General features: G+C 50.4%; 1 protein-coding gene across 1 annotated transcript in view; it reads right to left on the reverse strand.

Moving 5' to 3' along the window:
• The window catches only part of IQSEC2 (IQ motif and Sec7 domain ArfGEF 2), a 74,213-nt gene that overhangs the window by 38,935 nt on the left and 16,736 nt on the right, over positions 1-18,542 (reverse strand). Inside the window, exon 2 of the mRNA XM_065900377.1 lies at positions 11,205-11,234. Within this exon, the coding sequence (XP_065756449.1) occupies positions 11,205-11,234 (30 nt within the window). The remainder of the gene's footprint in view (positions 1-11,204; positions 11,235-18,542) is intronic.

The raw sequence follows: 18,542 nt of genomic DNA on the forward strand, positions 1-18,542 counted from the left end.
TGCGAATTGGAGAGGATGCCTAAATCTTAGAACCTTAACAGAGAATCCTGGAATCTGATACTCTTCTTATCAGAGCCTCTGGAATAATTGTCATCAGCAGAACGACTGTTTCTCAGGTGCCATCTAAGTGCCAGTCACTGGCCCAAGTCCTTGACTCATTAAACCTGAGACTCAGAGACCCTTAGGCTGCTGGAATGTTGGTATCAGAGAGTCTCAGCTGTTGTGGACAGCCCCGCAGCGCCAGGCTAGGTGCCAGGGCAGCCACCAATCACACCCCTCACAGGCCACCGACTGCGCTGCTCAGGGCTCCAGGGTTCTTACAGAGCTGGGCACCCAGATGCCCCTGGGCTCACCCACTTGAGCTGGCTCCCTCCCCCAAGCCAAAGGCCTCCAAGAATCCAAGAGGAGAGCCAGGAACCAGGAAGCCAGGAGGCTGCTGAATCAGCAGCCCAGGGACCAGGTCCAGGCCTGGGCAGGAAGGGAGGGGGTCGGGCTGCAGGGTTGGGGGTGGGGGCCAGGTTCCTACCTGCTACTCCTCCCGGGGGGCTCCATGGGTCTGGACCTGTCCCGAGGGCAGGCCCCCTGGCCAGGGCGGTGCCTCCACCGCTGTTGCCACCCCCTCCTCCCCAGCCCTTCCCTAGAAGGAGGAACCAAGGAGGCGGGGCCAGGCCTGCTGGGCTATAGGCCAGACTGCAACTGGAAACTTTGCTCCTTCCCCTGCTCCCCCAGGAGGGCTGGGAACTCCTAGTACGAGGAAGCAGCTTTGAGAGCTTGAAGTGACTCCTCTCGGCCAAACCTCAGGCTGTGCTCACTATATGCACCTCTGTTGGAATCTCCCCAAGTACCCTGTCAAGTACATGTCACTAGCCCTATTCTCCCGAAGAGAAAATTGAGATGTAGAAACATTAAGTAACTCGGCACAGGTAATAGAGCTAGTAAGTAGCAGAACCCCAAGATCAGGACCTGGTTTGGCCATTCCCAAATCAGGACTCTGTCCCCTTGGCCATATTGCTGCCCTGTGAATACAGAAACCTTTCTATAGAAGCTTTTCACAAACATTCTCATCTTCCACAGAGTTAAAGAGACTCTGTGTGGTGGTTATGCTGGGATGCTCCAGTTCAAGTAAAATTCAAATCACCCATCTGGGGAAATCAAGATGAGGGCCCAGCCGATATTCTTGACCATTGCAATAAGCTCTCACTTTCTTCTGCGTTGTTTTCTGAACTGGCTAAGAGAAATGCTCCCTAAAGAGAAAAGCAAAAATCAGAAGACACGCCATTCACAATCTAGAGGCTGTTCTTCCAAGGAAATTGGCCCACCTGATTTTACAGAGGGGGAAATTGAGGCCTGGAGAGGGGAAGAGTCTTACTAAAGTTCATACAGCCAGTCAAACTAGAATCCCCATCGACCTACCACAGTAATCTCTCTCTCCTCCTTATGTGGGGGGCTGGAGAAAGGAGACAATTTGGAGGATTTGAAGGGTGTGGGGTTCCTGAAGACCTACCACAGTAATCTCTCTCTCCTCCTTATGTGGGGGGCTGGAGAAAGGAGACAATTTGGAGGATTTGAAGGGTGTGGGGTTCCTGAAGAGTACCCCAGATCCAGCTCAGAGGGCTCCTGTCCTTTCACAGCCCCAGAGCCCAGGCCCCTGGCTGTTCTGAGCAGAAGGCATCCCTGGGAGGGGCCAGGGGGCCAGTGATCTAGAAGGAATAGGAGTTGACAGGCAACAGGCCAGCCTTCCTGCCTTCCTGCCTTCCTGCCTCCCTGCCGGGGCAGCTGGTTCCTCTCAAGAAAGCCAAAGCTGCTGAGAGAGATAGGCCCTATGGACCACCGCAAAGTTGGCATCTATGGGCTCTTCATGGCCTCTTCTCCCTCTGCTCTGGTCTCAGCCCCTGCTTTTCTTTCTCTCTCCCTCAGCAACTCTCTTGGCTCTTGTGGCAGCCACACCTTGTGCCCATTTGCAGTTATTGTCCTAAGGGTGGCACCTGTGGCCCAAACCTTCACCTTGGCCTGGCAGAAGTTGAGAGACAGAAATTCTAGTCCTGGCCCTAAGGCTGATGCTGTGTGACCTTAAGCAAGCCCCTTCCCCTCTCTGGTGAGGCAAAGAGCTTACATTTTGGTGCCTGGCAGAGCTGGGTACAAGTCCCAGCTCTACAACTTTTCAGCTGGGTAACCCCTCTGAGGCACGGTTTGTTCATCTGTAAAAGGTGAGTGGCAACTCCTATCTCACAGGTTCTTGTGAGGTTTCAATGAGACACATATGCACATGCTGAAAAGTCTCAGTCTGAGCCTGAGAGAGTATGATCCTTCTCCCAGGGAGGTAGGGGAGACTCTTGGGAAACCTGTTTGTTTCAGGCAGGGGAAGATTTCTAGGAAGATACCTCTTCATCTGGGCCACTCTTGGAATTCAGGCATATCTGAGCCTGTTGGGGCGACTCATGTGATAACCCTCTAGGGGCTGAAGGGAAGAAGGAGCTAAGGGTGAGGAGCCTGACCCAGCCGCAGGGCACTGGCAGGGCCTTCGTTCACTTACACTACAGATCCTGTGAGCCAGGCACTGAGCTGGGGGACAGATACGGCAGTGACTAAGGGCAGTCAATGTCCCGATCTCATGGAGCTCATATTCAAGTGAGAGGAGACAGACATTATTCAACCACTAATGGAATTAAGCTGGGCAAAAAGTGGAGGTAGTGGGGGAGAGTGTTCCAGGCAGAGGAAACAACTTGGGCAAAGGACCTGAGGTGGTATTTCCAGGAACTACAAGGAGGCCAACGTGGCTGAGTGGAAAAAGCAAAGGGGAGATGAGCGAGACTGGAGATGTAGGCGGGGGCCCAATCATGCAGAGCCTGGAGGTCCTGATAAGGTTTCAGTATTTATACTAAGAGGAATTTGGAAGCCTGTGGTTCACGGATAGGCCTGGGGCGGGGAGTGTCTCTGAAGCCCCTAAAGTTGTATGAAAAATATGAGTGAGTATGAGTGCATTTCCGGGGAGAACATTGCTTTCATTAGATCCTCAGATGGGTTTGTGATCCCAAAAGGGCAGGGAAACTCCTTATATGAGTCCATTCACTAAGTGCTGACTATGAGCTAGTGTCAGGCATCCCAGGACCTTCTGTGAGCTGCCCCTCCCCACCACTTCCCCGTGGTCTCAGCCTCCCCCCACCCCACCTTCAACCTGTGCTCCACCCAAACAGAAGTGCTTACATTCTCTGCCATACTCTGCTGTCCGCCCTCACCTTTGCCTCTGCTCAAAAGACCGTTCCCCACCACCCTGCCCCCAGTGCCACCTCCCCACCTCGTTAGCTCCCCCTTGTTCCTCACAAGTCTGCTCAGAGGTGGTGCCCTCTGGGAACCTGACTCTGGGATCCCTCCCCTGTGTCCTTCCCACCCTGCGTTTCTCCAGCGCTGTCTATTCACATGCCGTTGCCCCTTCTGGTCCAGGAGCTCGGTGGGGACAGACACCATGTCTTATTCATTCCAGTGTCCCCAGCATCCGGCACAGGGCACCTAGTCAAACAGGTCAGCAGGTATTGAGAGACAGACAATCCACACTGAGGTAGAGGCTGCAAGATGGGCTGCTGGACACTAGAGGGCACTGTGGCCACTGGAATCCTGGCCTGCCGCTGGCACTAGCCAGGCTGGCCCAGGCTGGCCCCTGGGACCAGGCAGGCGGGGGAAGCATGGAAACTCTGCTCCTGGGTCCTGCAGCTCCTTGGCTCTGGGTCTAACTGACCGGGGTCCCAGTCCCAGCTTCCCAATTTACCTTCTGCCTCCTTTCCAGATTATCTCTCATGACAGCGTCATCCCACTGCAGATCCAGTTACAGTTCTTCACGAATGCAAGTACCAAACACTGCTCCACAGCCCTGGCACACTTTTTTGCTCTGTCTGCAACACTCTCCACTTCACCTCACACACACACCCCCCACCCCTCACCAGGCTAACTTCTACTCATCCACCAAGTCACAGTTTAGATGTCAGCTTGGAGAAGCCTCCCTGACCCTCAGGTTGTGTTGGGTACACTTCTGAGGTTCTCCCACAGCACCCTACACTTCGCCTGTAATTGTCTGTTTCCTTATCTGCTTTCCTACCAGACGGTGAGCTTCCTCAGAGCAGGATTCTATTATTCATCATTGTATCAACCACATTTAGTTTAGCACAGTGCCTGGCATGTTGTAGGTACTCAAGAAATTGTCCCATGACTAAGTGAATGGATGGATGGACAGATGGATGGATGACCTCGGGCAAGTCACTCTACCTCTCAAGGTTTCAGTTTCCTCCTCTGTAACGTGGATCCAATCACCCTTACTTGGCAGAGCTGCCAGAAGGATTAAAGATAAGGTGTGTGGAATGCTCCTTAACAGTACCTGATACATAGTACACATTTTCTGAATCAAAGCATTTATTAAGTTGAAGGAGGCTTTGCCCTGAGCCTGGGATGATCTCTCCCACTCAGGCTTACCACCTATATGTGGAAGATGGACTTAACAATAATAAGAAAACTATCATTTTTATTAAAAAATAACAACAGCACCTGCTATGTGCCAGGCCAGAAGTAGGAGCTCCCTAAGGAGGTGGGCAGTCTCCAGTCTCGGCCAGAGGATGCAAGGCCCGGGCCGAGCTCAGAGCCATGGGCATTGCCCCTACATCTGGAGAACAGTCATTACGTGCACAGCTGGTTCCAAACTCTTTACTCATAGGTGAAAACCTGTCTAAGGTTCCCTCTGTAATTAATGTAAAAACTGCAGGGTTTGTATTAATGGAAAAGTAAGCTCGAGCGTCAAGTTGATAATATTGATAATGTGTGCTTGTAATTCTATACTGAAGATAACTATAAATTCAGTCACTGCACTAATAAAATGTGAAAATTCCTGAAACAACCAAGAACTTGGTAGCAGCTGTACCATGAGTAGCATTATGCCAGTTGTTCTGAGACTATGAAAATCACCGCACACTGGTGGCGATGGTAATATTCACTGTGCACTTAAAGGCTGTTTGGGCACAAAATAAGGGGAAAGTTTTAGATAAAACAGGGCATTTTGATGCAAGAGCATGGAACTTGAAAGCATAGTGAGCAAAGGTCAACTTGCATTAGAGTAGGAACCAAAACCTTGATGGACGAGCAAGCTTATAATCGTGGGCCTCTGAGCAGACTACTCCCCAGGCTCTGACCTCGCTTGTGAACACATAAAAGCTGTGGGCACTGTAGAAGAAACACCAAGTCCAGAGTATTTGACCTCTACCCTCACCCACTTCTAAGAGAATCCACTCCCACCTACAGCCCCTTGCCACCTCGTTTACCACAGGATGGACAGAAACGGTGCTGTTCCATGGGGGTGGGCCCTGAAGCTGGAAGGTCACATAGCTTCTAGGTTGGCAGCCACATCGGCCACCTGAGAGCAGAGGAAGCCAGTCCAGAGAGAGGAGTCAGTGACAAAGAGATGACAGGGACCAGGCAAGTCATGAAAGATGGAGAGAGACAACGCATGAGCCAGGGAGATGCAGAGAGAGAGAGAGAGACAGAGAGAGAGAGAGAGAGAGAGAGAGAGAGAGAGAGAGAGAGAGCGCGCGCAATTTTCCTCCTTGACTTCTTGGTCCCACTTCCAGTTGGCATGAGGCCTGGCTATACATCATTTACTGCTCTTAGATTCTGTAAGATGTAGCCTCACAATAGTTTCCCCACCACCACCCTTTATTCTTGAGCGCGTTTGAGTGGGTTTCAGTTCCCTGCAACAAAGTGTACCCAGACTAAGACAAGGGAAAATTGGGGATATAAGTGCAGGGCTTGCATAAGCAAAAACGCATAAAGAACACTTAGGTAGGGAGGGGTGAATGCAATTATAAAGCGTTTGTGTTTGTTCACCCAAATGCTCCCTCATTTCCTGACAGTTGCGACCACAGATACATGCTACAGTCGCACACTCACATACACTGACATTCAGTGGACACCGAGACAAATGCAGCAACAACCAGATCTGCTTCTATGGAGACACCCTGCCGTGCATGGACACCCACCAGCACGCAGCGCTGCCCCTGCGTTCCTCACACCCGCACAGATGTGGAGCCACACCAAGAACACAGTGGTGCTGCCCGGGAGGCTCGGGCCAGGAACCGAGGCTCAACTGGGTTCTGAGCAGCCTCCCTCCCCAGCTGCCAAGTGACTCATCCCCAGGGCTGCTAATTAAAGCCAGGACAGAGGGGACAGAGAGGAGGGGAGGGAAAGAGAGAGAAGGCAAGTTTATTTTGGTGCCAACCAGGCATGCAGCCAGCTTAGGGGTCACCCACTTCCTGGGGCTGGGCCAGGCCGGGGCAGGGGAACACTAACAGGAAGGGGAAGGAGGACCCCCTTACCCCTTCTTGCCCCTCGTGAGCTTCCTGGAAAAAGGTAACTCCTTTGGGAAAATTACCCATCTCCCTCCCCCCCCACCTCCCTCCTCCTCCATCCCACAGTCAGATTCAAGTTCTACCCCCTCCAGCCTCTTGTCCTTACAACTGGCTTCTCCTCATCAACACACTCCCATTTGGGCTTGCCAGAGCTGGCTCATCTGTGTCTGTAGCCCGCTTCCATCTCCCCCATGGATCACCCAACACAGGCCTGGTACATAGGGAATGCTCTGTTCGTGCTTCTGGAAAACAACTGGGTTAACCCCGGTATAGCATGGTGACCGCAACTCTGACGGTCTGGATTCCGATCTGAGTTCTATGGGGGGGAGGGGGGGAGGGGGTAAATTATTTTAACTCTGAAAGCCTCAGTTTCCTCACCTGTAAAGTGACTAGAATATATACTCTATAGGATTATTGTGAAGATGAAGTGAGAAAACACAGGTAAAGTGCCCGGCATGGTGGCCAGCATATATGGGCTTTAGCTATCACCCAGTAAGTGCTGCTGCCGCTGATAAATTATGCCCTGCCTCAGGCCTGGGGTAGCAGCAATTATACAGAGCTGAGTTCCAAGCCTGGCTCCACCACATAGGACCCAGGGGAACTCAGACAAGCCACATAAGCTCTCAGAGCATTGGCTCATATGTAAAATGGGGATTCACAATATGACACCATAAATTTACTGTAATGATTTGAGCCTGTCAAGGGGAACCCAGCTCTCAGAAGTGGCTCCATGCATTGCAGCAGCGATTACTAAGGATAGCAGGAGGAGCGCAGACCTGTGGGGCCAAAGAAGCCCAGGAGCGAGGAAGCAGTCAGGGAAGGCACCCCAGAGTGCACAGGGCTGGAGTTGGACCCACCAGAGCCAGAGAGCATTCAGCAGGCGGTAAGTGACAAGGTTCCAGGAAAAGGAAGTGGTGGGAACAGAGAGCTGGGCAGGGCAGGCAACCAGGCTGCGCTGAACAGGAGGCAGCACGCGAGGGAAGATTTGGAAGCAGCTGGGGCAGCTCTGGGGACTGGCAGTGTCTTGGACATGTGGATGGGGGAGCCACGGAAGGTCTGTGAGGTCTCAGCTACCCCAGATTGCCAGGACGTCAAAACAAGAAAGAATCTTAGAGATTACCTAATCCAAACTCCCGTTGGACAGATGGGGGCACTGAGGCCCAGAGTGGGAGGCCTCCTCTGGGAACAGAGCCAGCATTGGCTCCTCCTCCCACTTCTCCTCCCGACAGCAGCGGCTCCTGTTGCCATGGGGACGTCCCTGGCTCTGCGGGTGTCAGCAGCTCCCCCGCCTCCTCCCTCCTTCCCTAGCAACAGGCCACCTCCTCTGGCTCTCATCCTTGCGTGCCTGTCAACCCCGGCCTGGTCCCCAGGGCCCCCAAGTTCCAGCCAGACCCTCACTGCAGCAGTAGCACCTCTAGGCCTGGGCTCCCTCCTCTTCTGGTGGCGGAGGTGTCAGCCCCTCCTGCCCCTCTGTCTTCAAGTTCTGCACCTCTCCACATATCTCAAGCTTGACTGCCCCATAAATGACAATGCATTGGGTTAGGGGATGGCGGAGGGCACTACAATATGTTGAGCCACCATTTTATGCTGAGCATTGCTTTAAGTTCTCTCATCAACCCAAAGAAGTCAGAATTATTGACCTTATTTTACAGATGAGGAAAGTAAGGATCAGAGAAGCCAAGTGACTTTGCAAACAACACACAGCTAGGAAGCAGGCTCTGCTGAGAGCTAGTTTGTGACCTTGAGCCATCGCCAGTCCCTTTCTGGACCTGGATTTAAGGCGCCTGTAAGTCTGACAACTTCTCATGGATCTACAGGAAGTCCAGGCACCTTCCTCTGGCCACAGCCCTTTAGCAACACCAGCTGTTCAGCTCTAATTAGACTCCACACTTCCTCTGGCACCCCATACCTGGAAGCCCTCATGCCTGGGCCCTGCTACGGGGGGTTTTCAATCCACCGACCCTGCTCATTCCTTCCCATTCCACTTCCACAACAGCCGAAGTCTAGCTCCTTTCCTTCGTGTTCCTTCTACCCTCCTAAACTTTCCCCTCCACACACACAATGTTTATTAGATGACAACCCTGGGGCTCCAGGGGGGAAAAAGATCTGTTCAAAGTCACATAACTAGAAAGCGACCTGGCCATAAATGGAACCCTTTGCCCAGATCCAGTTGCTGCCCTTTCTGTGCTGCAGAGCCCCACCTCTCTCCTCCAGCCTCCCCCAGCTCCCACTGATGACAGAAGGTATCTGTGACCCAGTCCCGACCAGACCAGTTCTGAACTTTAACACTTGCTCCTTTCCTGCCCAGATCTGTTTTAGCCCGACTGACTGCCCCCACCCAGCCCCCCTCACCTCCGATGCCTGCTGGTTTCATTTACAGGGATGCCCTCCTTACACAGTCTGCGTGTCAGTCCTCCATGACCCAGCTCAGACACCACCTTCTCCAGGAAGCTCTCCCTGACCCCTAACTGAAGTGAGCTCAAGAATTCACATGCGGGTCCTGAGAGCATCCTCAGATGACCCCACCCAGCTCTGGTTCCAAGTTAAAGGATCTTCCCACCATATTTGCAAGATTTTGCCCCACAAGTGCTATTTTAGGCCCCTTCCACAGTCCAAGTTTGACCCTTGCTTCCACAGTTGCTGAGTCTGCAAGGTCCCTGTAGCCTCCTTGACTGTAGGTCCAGGGTGGATGTCGGGAAGTACATCTCAGTAAAACAAATACCAGCTTTGGCAGCAGACAGCCCAGGGTATGAGTCAGAGTGATGCCACCCTGCCCCATTGCTCTTATTTCCTTGGGCAAGGCACTGACCCTCTGTGGAACCTCATTTTCCTCATGTGTAAATCAGAGATCCCAATCCATGCCTAATAGGGCTGTTGTGAGCATTAAATAAGATCATACTCAGAGTTCTTAGTATGTGAGGAGCAAATGATAACTGCTATGATTACTAATATTAGGATGAGGATGAGGATGATTATTATTATCTGCAAGGCTGTCGAAAGCTCCTGCAGGGATGGCGTGGGCAGGGCTCTGGCCTTGGTGCCAGGCAGACCTGGGTTTGAATCCTGGCTCAGCCATAAATAAGTTGCATGGCTGTGGGCAAAACTCATAACCAGCCTGAGCCTCAGTTTCCTTAACTGTAAAATAATGATGATAAGGGCAGCCCAGGTTCCACCTACAGTGTCACTGGGAGGATCAAACAAAAGAAAGCCCCTGACAACTTCTGTAAGTTGTAAAGGCCCAACGTACATCATCATATGATTTATGATTATAATAACTATTAAAACCCTGAGCTATAGGTCCTAGGAACTCCCCTGTCGGGAAGAGCTAGAGACGCCTTCAGTCGCATTCCTTGACAAGTCGCAGGCAAATCAACGGGGATGCCTGGGGGCCTGTGCTCAGAGTCAGCCCAAGCTGTCTTTCTCCAAACCCACAGTGGGGCACTGGGATCAGTGTCCTTTGCTAGACCAGTGCCTTCCTAAATGCTAGGACAGGCTGTTCCCAGGCCATACTCCTTGGCTGCATGCCAGGACTAATTGCATCTCATCATATACCCCTTGCCTGGACACTAGGCCTGACTGTATCTATCACACTTCCCCTGCTTTCCTGCTGGCCGAAGTGTGCTCCCATCCCACAGCCCCTACCTTGGCCCAGGGCACCAGTGTGCTCATCCCATCCCCCCTGCCTGGGATGCAAGGACACAGCATGTCTCATTACGCACCTCCGTCTGGATGCTGGGATCCTCTGCCCCCCTCCCATGTCCACTGCCTGGATACCAGGACCTGGGCTGCTGCATATGGTTGGACAAGCAGTGCCTTGCACAAGGGTTCACAGCCAAGAGGGCATGAGTTGCGGCTGAAGTTCAACCTGTGCTCTACTCACTGAGCCGGGAACCCTGGTGAGGGGCTGCAGGAGCCCTGTGGAAAGGGAACATTCCTCCAACTGATCCACGCAGTGGGTTCTACTCTTCACATAGGTGTTATATATGTTAGTTGCAGCCCTGGCTGGAACCGAGTGAGCCCATCTCATGCCTCTGCTGCCTGGACCCATCTCATTTCAGAGGCTCACTGCATCACCCCTGGCCTGGATGCTCTCTGACTGGGCCCTACCCTGAGCCCCGCATCATTCCCACATAGTCCCTATCCTTGACACTTGTGTTTTCACGAAGCTTCTGTTGGGTTAAGGCCTGGGAAATGCACTAATAGTCCTTGTCCCTAACCCCAGTTTTACCCCCAAATGGCAGATTGATCACACCCTGAAAACTTACTGATTGATGCTTGTAAACCTTTTTCACCAAGCATGCAAAAAAAAAAGAGGGGGCGGCACTTGTTACACTTAAATATAAGGTATATTTAAGTGTAACATTACCTTAAATATAAGGTATATTTCTAATGACTGGAATGTGTCACATCAAAAGTCCATCCAAACCACACTACTCAGGGCTAGTGCAGGTCAGGGTGGAGCACAAACGCCAGACCAGGGAAGCCCCATTTCTATCGTGTCCCCTTCTCCCGGGAGGGGAGGGGGAGAAGGTCCTGGGTCCAGAGCTGACCTCTCTGCAGGTCAGCTTTCCCATCTAGGTAGCTCCCATGAGCCCCTCCAGTGTTCAGCCGAGCCCCCAAATCAGCTAGGGTCAGAAAGACTAAGGAAGAGTTTTCAACCCCCTCCCTACGCTTGCCCCCTCCCCACCCCTAATACCAGTGGGACAAAACCCCTGGAGTTGGCCCCCGCCCCTCCCATGGATCCCGAAGTGACAAGCCAGAGGCCCCCACCCCAGTCCCTGCCCCAACTCCCAAGCACTACTAAAGAAAGGAGGTACTGACCTGACTGTTCTGGAATTCTCACCATCAGATCTGAAAGAGAAACAGAGAAAAAACCCGACAGTCAGCATATGCCCTCTACTGCTCTCCTCCCTCTGCCCTATGCAGCAGCCCTGACACCTAGCACGCATCGTGAAAACAAAGGGTAGGGCATTTCGTGCAGAGAGAATGGCCAGTGCATAGGCCATGAGGTGGCGGAGGGCCTGGCCAGTTGTTGGGACACGGAGGAGGAGGACAGTGTGGCCGGGGTGGAATGAGTGAGGGGAAGAATGGTTGGAGGTGAGGTCGAGGAGGTGCCAGGAACCAACCATGTTCTAGCTTAGTGGATCATGGTGAAGAGCCTTCCTCGGAGTGGCTGAGAGGCAGCCTGCAGCTGTGGCCAGGGGCAGAGCCCGAGGTTTAAACACAGAGAGACCAAGCCTCAGATACTGGCTCTGCCACTTACCAGCCCTGTGACCTGGGCAAATCACCTCCCTGCTTGGAATCTGAGCCTCAGTCTCCTCACTTGTAACACGAGGCCAATCCTTGCAGGGCTGTTGGGATGATTAAGCCCTTTGCAGCCCAGCAGACAAATGCCAGGTATTATTAACAACATAGAAAAGGCTTTGCCAATTGCCTGGTCCAACCTGCTTATTTTCTGGATGACAAGAATGAGGCTGAGAGGGGTGAGTGAGTCAGCTGCTGGGCTCCTTTCTACTACATTGGTCTGCCTTCTTCATTGTGAGGCCCCCTCAGAGGCAAAGGAAGGGCAAGAGAAGAGAGTGGCACTGGGGAGAGCTGTGAGGGGACTGAGAGAATGAGTGAAACCCGACCCACACCCCCTCCGGCTGTTCCTCCCTAAAAGAATGTGTGTGTGTGTGTGTGTGTGTGTGTGTGTGTGTGTGTGTGTGTGTGTGTGTAGGAACAGTGGAACTGTCCTTGGGGGTGGGGAAAGGGAGGAAGAAGGACCAGGGCACTTGGAAGAAGCGGGGAGAGTGTGTGAAGTGGCTTCCCTGTCCCCTCTGTCCTCTTCTTCCTCCTTTTCTCCCCTCCCTCCCCCACCCCCACTCCCACTGCAAACTTCGGAGGAGACAGACATGAACACATCATAGGCTCTGTCCTCAGGTGAGAGAACCAAGAAGGGACCTTAGTGAGGGGACCTGAGTTGGGGGAGAGTCGTCTATACTGATTGCAAAGTGAGAGGGACACGCGGGGAGGGGAGAGTGAGTATTTGTTGGAAGAGTGAATGGAGCACCCACCGGCCAGGTGGGGCAGGCAAGCATCTGGGTGCAGGAGCGCAGGCAGTGGGTGAGGCCAGTGCTTCCAGTTCTGCTACTTACTAGCCATATACTCCTAGGGAAGGCACTCCCCGATGTCCAGCCTCAGCTTTCTCACTTGTAAAATGACATGACAGGGGAGGGGAGGGGGGCAGGAGGGTGGGGTGGCCGTGAGGTTCAGCCTGGCACAGTGGACAACAGTGGGTCCAATCGTTAGCCTTTGCAGCCCCCTAAAGGGACAGAGGAGCAGGGCCACAGAGCACCTTTTCACATTTATTAAAACTTTCCATCTCACTCTGCAGCAACAAGATTTCTTCTCAGGCCTGGCTCAATTATTCACAGGTACCAGATCAGATGGGCTTAATTCAATGACTCCCCAGCTGTCAACAGAATGGAAGTTAAGCCCCTCAGCCTTTCTCCCTAACACAAACCCTCTGCTCCAGGCAGGCTGGTCTCCTCGCCACCCCACCCCAAAACCCCCAGCACACACATATTCAAACTACTATATACCAGGCCCCGACTCAGGAATATAAACCCTCAAGTTGCTCACAGACTGGCCCCTTGCCTCAATCTATTATACTTCAGAGCATAAGCCACATATATAATCATCTCCATTGGCATGTGAACAATCACCGGGCACCTACTATGTACCAGGCAGGGTGGCAGGCTCTTTTGGTACATGACCTCCTTTGATCCTGCAAAGTGGGAATTACTCATGCAATTTTAAGATGATGAAACTGAGACTCCAAGAAGTTGAAATGATTTGCCCCACGGCACACAAGTAGGGGCAAAGCGTGGCCTGGACCCCACAGCTCGCGCTCTTACCACCACGCTCCACTGCACCAGCAGCTCAGTGCTGGGCACTTACGCATCGTTAAGGTGAGTTCCCTTATCCTCGTCCCCCAAAGTCAGGACAGGCACTTCCTGACAGGCTCTTTCTTAGGAGAGATTACCAGATGTGTACTTCTGCTCCAAAAGCACTTCTGTATGATGTTACAGTCCTCAAGATGGCAGCTACGGGGAGCAAAAGAGCTCCACGCCATGAGGCAGAGTGAATTAGCCAGCTCTCCTCACTGTGGACTGATTCTTACTAGTTCGAGGGTATACGGCATCTTATGACCCTCAATGCGGGGGTGCATGCCACCTCAGGGGTTTACAGGCTCTTATGCGTTTAGTATACAAATTGTTATTTACATCTAGATAACCATCATCATTAACACTGTGCTATCCTACACCTCTTCAGGACTAATGCCCAGCCCAATGGTCAATCCACCCCTTACTCCATGAAGCTGGACCGCCATTCTTTTGTGAAGTAGCACAGACGTAGAAAGAATGCTGGGCTCTATTATGGCTCATTCCCTAACTGGCAGCATAGAATTGGAGAAATCACTGCTCTCTGGACCTTGGTTCGTCATCTATAAAACAAGGGGGCTGTGTTAGTTGAGTTCCAATCTTCAGGCCCTAAGATACTTAGTTTCTTCAGAATCCCAAAGTTTCTCTCTTTTATCAATTGGGTTCAGCTACCTATGGGTAGAAACAAAGACCCAGGGTACCAGACCTCCCTTTATCAATCCATGTCAGGAAAGGAGATGGATTTCTTCTGCTACTCCTATGGCTTTCTCCCAATGGAAGGCCACTTCAGACCCCAGGGTTCTCAAAAGGCTTGTCTAAGCCAATTCCCATCCTCAAGAGTAATGCTCAATAAACAGTAACTGATTGAAGCCTATGAGTATAGTGACCATATTTTCTGAACCAAAAACGCAGGCATGTAATGAGACCAAGGATTCTGACGTTGCTGCTTCCAGGTACAAGGGGCAGTCTGGCAGATGGGAGAATAAATGGCAAAATATCGACAGTTCTTGAACCTTTGGGGGACTTATGGTGACAACAGGGCAGAATAACTCAAAAGAATATAAGCCTTTGAGTTGCCATACTGGGGTTTCTGCTCTCACCTCCTGACTGGATTCCCTGCCTCTCATTTTGACCCTCCAAGCTATCTATAAACAGTGCCTGGGAACACAATACGGTGCCTCTCTCCCAAGAACCTGGAATTGGATAAATAAGGTTGTCCTCTGAGACCTAAACTAAGAAACAAAAAATGCATCAGAAACGAGATATGCAAAGTTACCTGAGAAAGAGAGACTGTTTCTCAAGCCAGCATTTGAGCAACATGTCTACAAAATCAGGTGTCCAACAGAAAGGAGATTGGACACGAACAGAAGTACATTTTTTAAAGGAGACTTGAAGAGCTGCTATGTACAGGGCTCCTCCTAGAAGTGTCCTGAGGAGAAAGAGGTGGGTACCCTGGCCCAGGGATCATACAAGTCTCTAAAAGCTGAGAACCAGCCCCGGGGCAGCCAGGCAACTGATCTCCCAAACATCAACTTGTCTAACTGCAAGTCTCTTCAATGGGCAACCACCTTCTCTCACTGGCTGCTAAAGGGACATCTCTCAAGCACAAATCAGTTGATGTGGTTCTGCTGCTTCAAACATTCAATAATTTTCTCACCGATAGTTTTCCCACAGACGATTTTCCCACAAACTTCCGTGCCAGTCGAGCCCCAAACTCTCCAAAGCTCTAAATCTTACTCCGCCCTCCCATCTACTTTCTTAAACATCTGGTATTTGTTCCCTGGAACACTCTTGCTCCCCTTTATGTTTTTAAAAATTATTTTAAATTTTATTAAAGTGATATGTAAACTAGTTTAAAAAGTCAAATTCTGAAAGGATCTTAAAAATAAAAGTTTCCTTTTCAACTCTCTTAGTTACCTTTTTCTGAGCTTACTTTCATATTTCTAAAGTATACGCTTATATTGCTAATCCATTTTTGGCATTTGTGTGTGTGTGTGCCCTTTAAATATTTTTTTTAACCAAAGTAATACACGCATATAGATTTTCAAGTCACATAGTACTGCAAGGATTAAAACAAAACAAAACACACAAATTCCCCACTCTACCCCTCCTCACCCCCAACTCCCACTCTCAGAGACAAACTGTTTTCAAGTCTTTTAACTACTTTTTCGGGTATTTACCTCCTCATTTCTAAGGAACACATGCGTACTTCTATTTCTTGATTTACTTTTTTCAGTTCTGTATATCATGTACTGAATTCTTACCGTGCAGAGAGAGGGTGGGGCTCCCTAACACACACAACCACCTCTAGCCCCCAGTTCTTATGCGGGTGCACTGTCCTTCCTTCCCATTCTACCACTGTAGTTATAGCACAAAGTTTTGGTTAAATCAATATTGGTGGCTTACATTATTATAACTGCATTGATATTAATAATGAGTAAATCATTTGCTATAATTACATTTTCCTTCCCATACAACTTTTTCTTTTCCCTGGTGTTGATGACTATTCTTTTTTTTTTTTTTTTTTTTTGCTTGCTTAGTTTTCTTCATGTATATGATCAATTCTCCCCAAACTCTGTGAGTAGTGCATTTCTCTTCTCAATGTGTTCTGACACATCAGGTAATCCATCAGATTTTTTTTTTTCCTTTGAGACATCATTCTCGCTGCAATCCAGACGGGTTGCTCTCCAGGCCTGCACAAGGTTGCCCATAGATCTGCTCCTTTCTCCATCACTCTGGGATTCCCTTCACCTGTCTTCTGTGTTAATTTCCTGTTTCCTGGATTCCTTGGTCTTTTTTCTGAGTTTATGCCTGCATTTTGCTGGAGCACATTCTCCAGTGCTTCCTGAGAAAGGAGGCCTAGGACATAAAATCTTTAGCTCTCCTTTGTCTGAAGATGTCTCTATTGCACCCTCACCCTTGATTGATAATTCAACTGAGTATAGGCTTCTAGGTTGGAAATTATGGTCTGTCAGAATTTTGAGAACACTGCTCCATTGCCTCCTAGCTTCCAGTGCTGCTGTTGAGCAGTCCAATGCCATTCTTTTTCCTGATTTGTACATGATATATTTTTCTTCTGGAAGCTTTTAGGATCCTCTCTTTACCCCTGGTATTCTGAAATTGTGCTGTGGCATACCTTGGTGGGGTTTTTCTTTAATCATTTATGTTGCTGGTTACTCGGTGGGATATTCATTCCTTTAGTTCTGGACTTGTTCTTGTATCACGTCTTTGATCCTTTCCTTTCTGCTGTTTCCTCCATTCTCTATTTCTGGAACTCCTATTGTTGGATGTTGCAGTTCCTCAACTGATCCTCCCGTGTTCTCATCTTTTCTCTTCTGTTGTCCATCTCTTTGCCTTGTTATTCTGCTTCCTAGGATATTTCCTCAACTTTATTTTCTAATCCTTCTCTTGAAATCTTTATGTTGGCTCTCACTATCTTAAATTTCCCAGGTTTCTTCCCCTCCCTTCATTACCTCTGTTCCTTCCAAGTTTTTTGGTTTGTTTGTTTGTTTGCTTTTTGGGTCATTCTTGCAGGTTGATGGGCTTCCTCAAGTACCCTTGTACTATCTGATCATCTCTGGCTACCTAAGGCTTGTTTTTTTTTTAATGCCAGTTACACTGAGGTTTAATTTACATAAAATGAAATATACCTACCTTAAGGATCCTTGGCTGGTGAGCCCTGGCAATCAGTTCCCATGATGGGAAGCTCTGTGTGTAGATGGAGCTGGCCAGGTGATGGGCTTCACTACAGAGTTTATGGGCTGAGAGCCTGTTCTTTTGTTGGAGGACTCCCACATGTCATCTTTTGGAGTTCTCTGTCTGGGGCCTTTCAGTTTCCCCAGAGAAGAATCTTTTTCTGTCTCATGTGCTCCTGACTTTGGTGTTCTGGAAGTAGGCAAGTGGAAGGAGGCTGGGGTTCCACTGCTTTAGGGTACAGATCCCTTTGCTTGCAGCCCTGTTTCACCCCCATCCTCCACTGTGCCTGGTGTCCCCAAGCCTGGAGGCTCCTACTTCAATTTCTCCAAAGAATCACCCTCCATCTATAGAGATGGAGCTGGGGAGGGGTGTCACGACTGAAAGGGATCGGGGAGGGGCCAAGAGGGTCTGTTCACAGACTTTCAATATTCTCCTTGCTTTCTGCAGTTCCATGCCTCATCCTGCCTTCTGTGCTTCACGGTACCTCTGATTCCCAAGCATTTCTGGGGCTTGCTGGGTGGAATAGTTCACTTCTGGTCAGCACCCCAGACCTTGTGTTTCTACCTTTTTTATTCCTTTACTCATATTTCAGTGGGATTTGGGGAAGCAGCAGAGATAAATAACTTTACTCAATTAGTTGTGTTTAACAGGAAGTTCCCCTTCGTATTCCAGCCAACTCTTATTCATCCTCCGTGACTCATTTAGGCAAGACCTCCTCCAGGAAGCTTATCTTAATGTCCCTAAGTTGGATGAGGAGCCCCTCCTCTGTTCTCCCACAGGATCCTTTTCTTGCCTCCATCACAGCTCTGATCAAACTGTTTTGAAAGTGTCCGTTTCCATGCCTGATTCTCCCTGCAGACTGAGGCCTCCTGGCAGTCTGGGGCCGTGTCTTAGTCATGCCTGTGCCCCCAGTTCCCAGGGTCTGGTCCACAGGGGTACACAGTAAATATGTGATGCAGGGCTTCCCTGGTGGTGCAGTGGTTGAGAGTCCGCCTGCCGATGCAGGGGACACGGGTTCATGCCCCGGTCCGGGAAGATCCCACGTGCCGCGGAGCGGCTGGGCCCGTGAGCCATGGCCGCTGAGCCTGCACGTCCGGAGCCTGTGCTCCGCAACGGGAGAGGCCACAGCAGTGAGAGGCCCGCGTACCGCAAAAAAAATAAAAATAAAAAAGTGATGATGGATTGAATTAATAAATGAATGACTATACGTATGAATCAGACCCAGCCAGAGGGACCATCTAGAAGGGGAAATAAGCGGAATACAATTGTTCTTATACGAGGCCAGTTCCCTAAAAGCTCTAAGTTCCCTAAAAGCTGTATGTGCAAAGATGCCTACTGCAGCATGATTTAAACCTGTGAAGGACTTCCCTGGTAGCACAGTGGTTAAGAATCCACCTGCCAATGCAGGGGACACAGGTTTGAGCCCTGGTCCGGGAAGATCCCACATGCTGTGGAGCAACTAAGCCCATGCGCCACAACTACTAAGCCTGCGCTCTACAGCCCGCGAGCCAGAACTACTGAGCCCGCGTGCCACAAC

Source organism: Phocoena phocoena, chromosome X, assembly GCF_963924675.1.
Source record: "Phocoena phocoena chromosome X, mPhoPho1.1, whole genome shotgun sequence".
Classification (NCBI taxonomy): Eukaryota; Metazoa; Chordata; class Mammalia; order Artiodactyla; family Phocoenidae; genus Phocoena; species Phocoena phocoena.